The following is an 11051-nucleotide window of genomic DNA, read 5'->3' as shown; positions in this document are numbered from 1 at the left end:
TCTCTGCAGGCTGCAATACTGACTTAGAAAACCACAAATGAACATTATCTATGTGTCTGAGGCCGGATTTGAACCTAGGACCTCCCGTCTCTAGGCCTGACTCTCAATCCACTGAGCTACCCAGCTGCCCTCCAATTAAACTTTTAATCTGGTTCATATGGCACTCGGGAGTCTTATGACCTATCAATTTGATATGTCTGGCTTAAGGATCATACAGGATAAAATAGAACCTTATCAGCTTAACTTTCAGGCCTCTCTACAATATGTCTCCAACCTGTCTTTTCAGTCTTAACATTAATCTCCTCCAGAAACTCTATATTCCAAACAAACTGGATTACTTATTGCTTTTTAGTTTTTGGCAAACTCTAGATCTTCAATTTATACTATTTAAGCAGAGAACAGATGGCCAATTGTCGAGTATGTCATAGGAAAGATTACTTTCATGTAAATATTCAACCAGATAGTCACTAAGGTACTTTCCAACTTCAAAATTCTGTGATTGACATTTGATTTCTATATTCAAAAGTTCTATAACTCATCTCCCTGTTCCCACATGGCTAAATGGCATCACATCATTTCTGTCTTTCAGAATGCTAATGTTTCTTCTATATTCAAATGATTTCTATATTCAAAAGTTCTATAACTCATCAAACTGTTCCCACATGGCTAGATGGCATCACACCATTTCTGTCTTTCAGAATGCTAATGTTTCTTCTAGGTTCAGTTCCAGTGTCATTTTTCTGATATCTTTTCTGTCTCCTCAAGTTTGTGGGTATCTCTCCCTCGAACAACCCTGTATTTATTATTAAACTACCTTGTATTTATCTGTATACACAGTATTATAGATATTGAAGTTGAAGGGACTGTAGAAGCCATTTAATCAGACCTCCTTATTTACAGATAAGCAAACCAAGCCCCAAGGAAGCCCAGTGATTTGCCCAAGTTTACCTGGTAGTAAGCAATAAAAAGAGAGGTTTAGAATCTGGACCTGCTGACTCCAAAGCCAGTATTCTTCCCTCTCTATGCTCCCTCAGTACAATGTTAGTTTCTTCAAAAAAGGGATCTTTGGCTCTGAATCTCTAGCACCAAATATGATGCACCATCCTGCACAAGGGCTTAGTAAATGTCTAAATAAACTAAAACAGGGGAAATATAAAAAGTGCTCATTGAATTCATGTGGACTATACCTCTTCTGCTCCAACACCACCTGCTTACCTGACCTCTGCCTGGATTCTCCTTTGGAACAAGCAGAGACACCACTGGCCCATACTTCTGACACTCTTCTTTCACATCTTCTACAACATCTGATTATTAAAACAAAATGACAGTAATTCCCTTCCTTATAATTAGCAAGCTGTCTTATTAAAACAGTTTAACAATAGCTAGCATTTATAAAGCACTCTGAGGTTGGCAAAGTATTTAGCACATGTAAATTCATTTGATTTAGATCAAAGAGTACAGAAATGAGAAACTAAGGCACTTTCTCTAGTACTTTAAAGTTCAGGGTAAGTATCATATTATCATCTAATTTCTATAATGGTTTCTTATGGAACAAACTACTTGAATCCAGCAAATACTATCATATAGTGACGCCGCCCTTCTGAACTAATACTTAAGTATGAGCTATTTCAGTAAAAAATTATTACTTTATTAAAGAAAACATAAAACCTACAAAATTTTAACAATGTGAAAATCATTAATTTGGACATTTAAAGACTACTCATTGTGTTTCCAGCTCTATGGTTAATGCAGAGCAGATACAAAGAAAATGTTACACATAGTCCTGCCCTTAAGGAACTTATAAGATACCCACAAAAATAAAATACAGACAAAAACACAGAGCGTTTATAGCTAGTAATAGCTATTAGAATTGTACACAAGGGTAAGTGTGAAGAAGAGGGAAGAATTCACTAAAACTAGTGGAGTTAGTCTAGGAAAGCTTCATGGAAAGATGAGTTTGGGGCAAAATTTTAAGTAAGAGGAGGGAAGGACAGCATTAAATGTGGAAAGGGGGTTAGAAAATGTGACAATTCAGAGCTGGAAGCTGGGATGCAGAGCACAATGAAACATAATAGAAAAAGGGATCTCGGCATGGCTGTTAAGGATTTACCTTCATATTCTTCCTCATTCTCGAGATAGTCATCATCCAACACATTAAGCAATCTTAGCACAGGCGTAGGAAGCATCACCAAATCTTCAATATGAGGGGCTATTAAAACAAATGTCATTGTTAAAATGAGAGAATATTCATTAACTCCAATAATACAAGTGATTTTCAACTGATCAGAAAAGAATTTATACTTTTTAACTATCACTTACCAAAAGGAATGCTAAAGAAGGGACTACATAGCGCCATGTCAGCTGGAATTCTTCTGCCTGGGTCGTCATGAAGCATGCTAAAATAGGAAAGGATTTTTCTTTTTAATTCAGTGTCTCTAAAATACAATAATTTTAAATAATATATTGAAAAGTTCCTGATACCATTGTAAAGTTAAGCTATGAAATCTGTATACTAACAGTGAGAAAGAGAAACTGAATCTAAAGTTAACTTATACTGTTCCACAGTTACCAGAAATGATAAATATAATTTACTGTAATGTTAAAGAGGGAGATCCAAAGGTTAGAGAAAATCTTCAAGGAGGTGACAGCTGGGAAGGGGAGGGGGTGTAGACAGGGTAAGACACAAACACAAACAACTATGACATACAATAACTTGATGTGAGAGACTGAGAAAGGTCGCCTGGAGATGGCACCTCAACTGGATTATGAAAAAGCTACCTAGAGGGCAGGGGATACTCTAGTCTTAGGGCTATAAAGCACAGACACAGCAGTGGGAGGGGTCACCCAAAGTGTGTATTCTGGGAACAAAAACAAACCCTGAGTAAGAGTGAAGTCTAGAAAGGCAGAGTAGCAGGCAGTGCCAGACTGTGGTCAGCTCTTGCTCAGATATATCCTAAAGCTTTGTCTGAAACTCTCCCGTTGAATATGTCCTTACTCTCCATATGAGAGCTATTTACATGTTCTCCATACTCTCTGTCCTCTCCCCCTATCAACAAGGAAGCTATGTGACAGCAGAACCTGTCTTTCCCTTTGCCCAGAGCCAAGCACACACACGTGAAGAATAGAAACTTCATAAGCACTTGTTGAACTGAACTGAATTCTGTAGGGCTTTGAACACCAATCAACTTTATTCAACAGGCTATAGCAAACTAAAGAAAATTTCTGAGGAGGAGTGATATGTCCAAGATAACTTCCCCCAAACAATAAAGCCAACAATGGGACTTGGATTTCCTTAATTTTTTAATCTAATTTAACCTAATTGTTCAATCTCTTTCTATTAGTTTATTCTGCCTCCCAAATAAAATGTCATTTATTAGTTTTTTAGTCTTTAAATTATCCTTTCAAAGTTGAATATAGGCTATAGCAATAGTAAATGATTTAAATTAATCCCAGCTAATTTAAAACTAATATGAGTTTGTAAACCTGTGTCCAAAAAAATTTGTCAAACCATAATTCAATCGAGACATCCCATTTTTCACCACCTCCGTCTAGCATGCTCATTTCTGCTCCATATGGCCAGAAACCAAAATGTCACTTTAATATTCCATTTATTATTTTCTTATAAACTACAAATGCTTCATTAGGATTTATCTGAAAGATATCAGAAACATTTCTGCTTACAAAAGACTTTTAGAAACAAAGAATTTTATAAAATTTTGACATATAAAGCATCAGGCTTTTTATTTTAAATTTCATAGCCAATATTATACTTCATTTTGTAACCTAGGAAAGTCGACTTTATCTAAGTGACCTTTAAAATGTTCTCCTTTTCATTAAAGTCTAAACATCTGCCCAAAGTTTCAAGAAGCCAAGGAAAAAGGGATTCAGTATTTTCCCAGTACTTAATAAACAACTTCTAGGTCAAAGTTTTGGAAGGGGCCCAGCATATGGTTCTCAGCAAAAAGAATCTTCTAACTTTTGAAAACAACATTAATAACAGCTGACACCGAGATATCACTTCAAGATTCACAAAGCACTTTCATATAACTTCACCTGTTCCTGAGGCAGGTGCTATTACTGACTCTATACTTCATAGTTAAGAAGTCATCCCATGCAGAGAGTTAAATGGCTTGCACAGGGGAACTCGCTCACTTACCAAGTGTTGGAGACAGGGATGGAAATCCAGGTCTCCTGGCCCTGAGTAAGGCTAAGCATTAAGCCACACTGTAGCAGTTAAAAAAAGTCTGACTCCTAATACAAAGTAACTTCTATAGGATACACAAGTATTTCTTTGAGAGCAAAAACTCTTATGTTTAAAAATCATTCAACTATAAGCATTCACATACAGCAAAAGAATGACTTCATTTACTAAGTAGGGTTAATTTAAGAATTATATAATGTACCTTTTGATAAGGTCTCTGAGGTGATAGGCTGGGATTGCAGAGGTCACCACAGCTTTACTGGCAAATATGTGATCGATGATAGCTGAACTGTTTACCTGAGAGAAGGAGAAAGAGGTCATCTTTTGATAACTAATTCTAAGAGCATTCCTTATTCACTGAGTATTTCTTGTAACAGTATATCAAGTGCCACGGGGATAAAAAAGAATACGAGACTTAGTGAATGCCTCAAAGACCTTTTGACATAAATATAATTAGAGACAAGCGATGTGTAAATAAACTAGCAACAAAAGCAGCTACATAATGTTGTTACTGTTGTTCAGTGACTCTTTGTGACCCCATTTGGGGTGTTCTTGGAAGAGATACTAGAGCGATTTGTCATTTCCTTCTCCAGCTCATTTTATAGGTGAGGAAACAGAGGCCAAAGAGTTAAGTGACTTGTCCAGAGTCATACAACTAGCAAATGTTTGAGGATAATTTGAACTCAGGAAGATGAGTCTTCCTGACTCCAGACTCAGCACGCTATCCACTGCGGCGCTAGTTGCAGTTTAGTTGCCGGCTGCATGATACTATAGTTCAAATGGAGCACAGGAGCACCAAGTACAAACTTGTCCAGTGCCTCTTGGGTTTCAGATGTTCTTTAGACTTACCTCCGCCTCCTCTTCAGTAACTAGCCAACACCTGTGTTGGTAAATGCTGAACTAGCCCAGAGAGACAGAAGGCAGAGATGTGATTTATGACTTTTTATGTCTACTTCATGGAAAACCCTTAGGCAATGTTTTCCTTTGTAATTATTGATTTGAAAATCCTTATCTGTTATTTATTACCCTGAATGAACCATATACTGTACATATGTGGCATATAGTGAGAATCTAGGCTTTGTATAAGGTATTTTTGGTATAGAAAGAATCTATGGAAGTGTGTCAAATCTCTAGCTATGGGAGATGTACCTTTGTAGATGTTTTTATCCAATAAGCATGGCTAGTTGGTATTTAAAACATGTATCTTTTTTCATATCTAACCTATATATTCTGTGATTCCTCTCTGGTTTCTAGCGTAATTCTCTCATAATTATACCTCTTTCATGCTGCATCTCCTTATTTACTGAAATGAGAACAGTATTGTGCTTCCTTAGACACTATGCTTGTTTTGTTACTGTATCACTCACACACAACAGAAGGCAGAATCCTGTCGGGAAAACATAGGATTTGTGTAGAGAGCCATTGGAGAAATAGGGTCAAATTTAGGGCCTGTTATCTGGATTCCCTACGCAACCAATCCAGGCTGAGGCAGTCTTTGTGTTTGGTCCTGGTCACCTGAGCCCTGAAAAGCTCTGCTACCAGCAGGTAGGTTAATCCAAAAACAACTTGACCCCTCCAAGAGGTTATTAGGAGTCATTTAGAGAAACAGAGTCTGTAATAGATGTTTTATCTGGATCCCATTACAAAATCATCAGCAAGTAAAACTGTGTATATGGTTGTTTCTGCACTGCATGTCAGATGCAGATAGAATGGGCCATCTAAGGTAAAAATCTGAGGCTCCTCTTTTGACTCATTTTTAGATCCCCACCTTTCTCAATATTCTTATTGGAAAGCTTTGAGTCCTTAAGCAGACCAGCAGCTAACTAACTGAGCTAACAATTTCTCTCCCTGATAATTAAGAAGCCTGAACCCTAAAAAAATATATTACTTAGATAAGGCCTGGACAGACAAGTTAGTCCAGACTATCTGACCAGGTGCAGGCCTGTAAATCAAGGCAGAACGCAATTAGTAAACATCTCTATGAAATATATTTCTGCTCCCAGAATTAACCCCTACTAATTGGTGGTTGGAATTTGGCCCTTGTCCTTGTACCTATATCTCTATTTTTTACACTTTAATGGATTGTGTATGATTTGTAACCCCTTCACAGCTGTGACTCTTTCTTTGTGTTCTTTGTTTGAAACCAGTATAAAATAAAGTCCAAATCCCATAGCGTTGGAGCAGCATGGGATAACCACTAGCCTGGTTGTTCTCATTTTCTTTTTCCTGTCTTAACAATCTGATGCCACAAAACGCCACTCAGGACCCCTACCATATAGGGAGCTGGCTCTCTATAGATTTGGAGTTTGATGGACTTGGGGTTCAATTCTTAGCTCTGCTCTGTACTACTTCATGAGCCCAAATTAATTCTCCCAAAAGTAAATGTCAACAAAGCACATGGCCTTTCATGCCTTGTAATGCTAACAATAGAGGTTATGATTGATCCATGTTCTGTTGTGGTTCAAAGTACTGAAAAAGGGACTCAATAAATACTTGTTAACAGATACCAAAAGGAATTCTAATATTGGCACAGCATTATTTAAAGAATAACATGACTAACTTCCCTAATGTACTGAAGTTACAAAAATACCTTACATTTTTATAGAATTTTACATTAAAAAATGTTTTTATGGTTGCTTTTTGTTTTCATAGCACACTCTTTTCTCCTTAACCACTCACCTTTCTACTGGATAAGTCCTTTTAACAAAGAAAAATATTTCAAGGGATTTACATTTTTAAGCTTTTTACACACACACACACACACACACACAAAATTTGATTCTTATATAGCTCTATGAAGTAAGCAGGCTTTACAAGCATTATCTTCATTTTAGAGAGGAATAAACTCAGCCTCAAAGTGACTTGTTCACAGTTGAATAGATAATTAAGAACAAAAGGCAGGAGAAGAAAGGTCATGGAGTCTTATGTAAGTGGCATCTTTATATAAGTCAATATGATGAAAATATCTATTAAAAAGTTCAAAATTAAAGAAATTGACCTGCTTACCTTCCATTCCTGAGATCTGATCGTATGTTTCAGTTTCATTCCTGAGAACATTTCGAGTAAGATGATTCCGAGGCTCCACAAATCAACAGCTGAGGTACATTCTGTTTCACTCTGCAGCCCAGCCTGGGCCAAACAATTCTGTATTTCTGCTTCTGGAGCCCGATACCCGTCTGTCTGGATATACTTTACATCCTAAAGAAGATAAGTAAAAACAGAACAATACAAACCAATTCAGAAGAAAAAAAGTGCTTTTTTTTTCTATCTCTCATATTTCTCTATCATAAATATACTCTTTCTAATAGCTCACTGCCAAATCGGTAGTGTTGACAGCATTATGAAAGGACTTCTCTAATTTTGAGCACAGTAGTTAAGTTGTTCCTACAGTCAAGCATAATATATATATATATATATATATATATTCTCAGATTCCCAGGGTTATACATGCACGAAAGTACATTTAGCCAGAACTTGTACACCCAGGAAACAGTACTGATAAATAAGAGTACTCTAATAGAGATGCAATAAATCATGACAAAGGGAACCTGTTAGAACTATGAACTGAGTTCTGGTAGAAAGCATGCTCCAGATCTTTAACAAATATCAGGACCACAGCAATCGGATAAATACTGCTGCAGAAACCTGCCACATATTATCACAGAGAGCTGCCCTGCCCTTTAATTTTTCTTTAACCATCAAATACTGTGATATCTATGCATTTACAACCTTAAAAAACAAAACAAAAAAAAACCTTTACCTTCCATCTTAGAATCGATACTAAGTATTATTTTCAAGGCAGAAGATCGACAAGGGCTAGGCAATTGGAGTTAAGTGACTTGCCCAGGGTCACACAGCTAGGAAGTATCTGAGGACAGATATGAACCCAGGACCTCTCATCTCCAGGTCTGGCTCTCTATCCACTGAGCCACCTTGCTGCCCCTACAATCTTTTTTAAAAAGGTAGTAACAGCAGAAGAAATAAAAAGATTCCTCAATCAGTGCTCTTAGGAACCTTGCTGGACACAAAAGCAAAATGTTCACTTCTTCTCTGACAATTATGTCAGATAAAAATGTCTCCAAACTCCAATTAAAACACCCCTGCTATGAAATATATTAGCTTAAATGACTCTAAATCATGCTACTTTTAACTATGGAAAAAGGAGAGCCCATACCTGATTGCCTTCCTTGAAGCTAAGACCAAAGTCAATAAGTTTAAAGCACTCATTCTCTGCACTCCATAGTATGTTACGTGGCTTTAGGTCTGCATGGACATAACCCTCATGGTGAAGAAAAGCCAGGGCCTCTAAAACATCTCTGGCACAGTGTTGGATCATCCACATGGAACACCCTTGATGACTAGAATATAAAAGCAGTTCCGAAACACTGACATCCAGTAGTTCAAGAAGTAGACAGCGTGATGGCATATTTGGAGAAAATTGGATAGTAAATACTCCATACAGGGTCACTAAAACAAGAAACAAATTATAGATCCCAAAATCAATATGAGAAGTTACAGTGTGTCTTAATAGATCACAGAAGCTCTTGATAAGGATAATCCTGAAAGATAAACACATCTTCTAATAAGAAGTCTCTTGACAACAAGATCAAAACAAATACATTAAATACATGTGAAAATCTTTAAAAGTTGTTTATAAAACACATGAACTATTACAAACAGTTTCAAATTTCAACAGGCACTAGATAGTGATAGAATATATATGAATTTAGAATGTGAAATAAAATTGGTCAATAGACAAAATGAATATCACAAGACTTTGGGGGAGGAGCAATAAGAGTATATCTGATACCAAATATATTAGTTTATTTTCTGTGATTTCAATAGGGATTACTGGTTACAATTGGAGTTAGGATGGCGGAGTAGATAAAAAGCAAAATCTTACAGTCAAGAAGACATGGGTTTAAGTCTAGCCTCTGATACATATTGGCCATGTGATCATGGATATGTCACAACCTCTCCAGGCTACAGAGAAAATGCTGACTGGTATTGGAAGAGGAAGTATCCTCAATGAGTTCTTTAGGCCAATGAAATCCTAAGACCAGTTCCTAACCCCTGAGATACTTAACTGGAGATCCAGAAATTCACTAAGTCTTTAGGACTGAAAAATGAACTTTATCACCTTAATATTTTTCGTAAATCATCTTATTCACTAATGTCAGAGAGAGGCATCCATCAGTAATATAAATAACACAACACTAATAGTATGAATTTCTTCTTACAAAAAGAAACTTGAAAAATGTCAGCAAACTAAAAAGGAAAAGTGCTGCCTTTTCTTTGTTAAAATAGCACCGGATAATTCTACGTTTATCATGAGCCTCAGACAATAAAGGCCAGCAATTTTCGTGGTCAATTTTCAATAACAATTACATTTCATACAACAGAAAAGATATCACATTCTACTGTATTGACAAAAACATAAAAATCTCCTATCTTAAGGCTTATTTCATGACGATACCCTTGCAACACAAAATAGTTTAGTTTTCTTTAAAAAGCTTCTTTCATGTCAAAAACAGATCAACCAGAAAAAGGCAACCATGTTAGGATTACAGATTTAGAGCCACAATGGTTCTCTTGTGGATCATCTAGTTTTAACTCTTCATTTTACAAAATAGTAAACTGAAATCAACATGGAGACTATATGATCCAGTGTTCAGAATATAGGACCTGGAGTTATCAAGACCAGAGTTCAAAAGCCAACCTAAGACACTAATTAGCTGTGTGACTCTGAAGGAGTCACTTAATCTGGAGATAATAATAGCAACCTGCTTCCCAAGATTGTTGTAGAGATAAAATGAATAATTTTGTAAAGCACTTTGCAAACCTTAAAGTGTCTATATAAGTAATAACTGTTATTGTAATAATAACTAATGTTAAGTAACAGCTATTAATGACTTGTCCAAATCACATTTATTATAATAAATAGCTGTTACTTGCCCCAGATCTTCCAACTTCCAACTTCATACATTTATTAAGCACCTACTAGGGGTGAGGTAGTGAGTGCTCTTTCCACTTGTGTTAAAGTTTTGAGGATTCTGCTTATGGGTAACTCAAGCAACTCAGATTCAGAGAATAGTACTTTGGCAGGTTCTCCTTTTCTATAATTGAGCAAAGTGCCAATTAACAAAGTCACAGATGGGTATGTGTCCTTACCATCATGTAACTTAACAGTCATCAAGTTATGGTCACTAGGATCATTTCCCTTTCTTTTCTAAAGCTTAGCACAGTGCCTGGCATATAGTAGATGCTTAATAAATGTTTATTCAATTGAATTAGCCTGTTGGACAGGAATGGATGGAAGAGCTCGTATAAGAGGTCACCTAAGTAGCAAAACGAAGTCCCTTTAGGGTCCTGACACTGGTGGGGTGAAAACACGTCCAAACCATTGACCCACTGACCCACAGTGGCAGAGGACTCCAACCCACAGTGGCAGAGGACTCCAAGAAGACGACTCTACTAATTTCTCTGGCACAGACTCACTCTTCTCTCTCTGTTTTTCTCTTTTGGTCTCTTCAAGCCTTCCCCCACGCCCTCTCCCCGCAGGCAATTAACTAGGAAGAGGGGGAAAGCCCACTCAGAAAGCTCACGGTGACCTCTTTAGGAAAAGGACTACTAAAAGAGGGGCATTCAAGACTGTACGGGAGTGACCCCGGGGGCAGAGACACAGTGAACTGGAGCGTTCCGGAAGGTGATCCAGGAGCTAGAGACTGATGACCGGGGACGTAGGGATGGGGGTCGGGAAAATGACAGGCTAAGTGGCCAGAGCCGCGGGGGAGGGGAGGGTGACCGGGGCCGTTGGGGAGGGGGATGACCGGTACGGGAGTGGAGGGAT

At 37.4% G+C, this 11051-nt stretch overlaps 1 protein-coding gene across 1 annotated transcript; it reads right to left on the bottom strand.

Annotated features, from left to right (window-relative positions):
* Positions 1-1215: 1215 nt before the first annotated feature.
* UHMK1 (U2AF homology motif kinase 1) lies at positions 1216-8668 on the bottom strand (the record flags this gene model as incomplete). Its single annotated transcript, XM_044684212.1, has 6 exons — positions 1216-1304; positions 2111-2209; positions 2320-2396; positions 4404-4498; positions 7208-7399; positions 8376-8668. Coding segments are annotated over 6 exons (845 nt in total), but the record flags the coding sequence as incomplete, so codon positions are not given.
* Between the last annotated feature and the right edge of the window lie 2383 nt (positions 8669-11051).

Source organism: Gracilinanus agilis, unplaced genomic scaffold, assembly GCF_016433145.1.
Source record: "Gracilinanus agilis isolate LMUSP501 unplaced genomic scaffold, AgileGrace unplaced_scaffold45983, whole genome shotgun sequence".
Taxonomy (NCBI): Eukaryota; Metazoa; Chordata; class Mammalia; order Didelphimorphia; family Didelphidae; genus Gracilinanus; species Gracilinanus agilis.
This window is presented reverse-complemented; position numbering and strand designations above follow the sequence as displayed.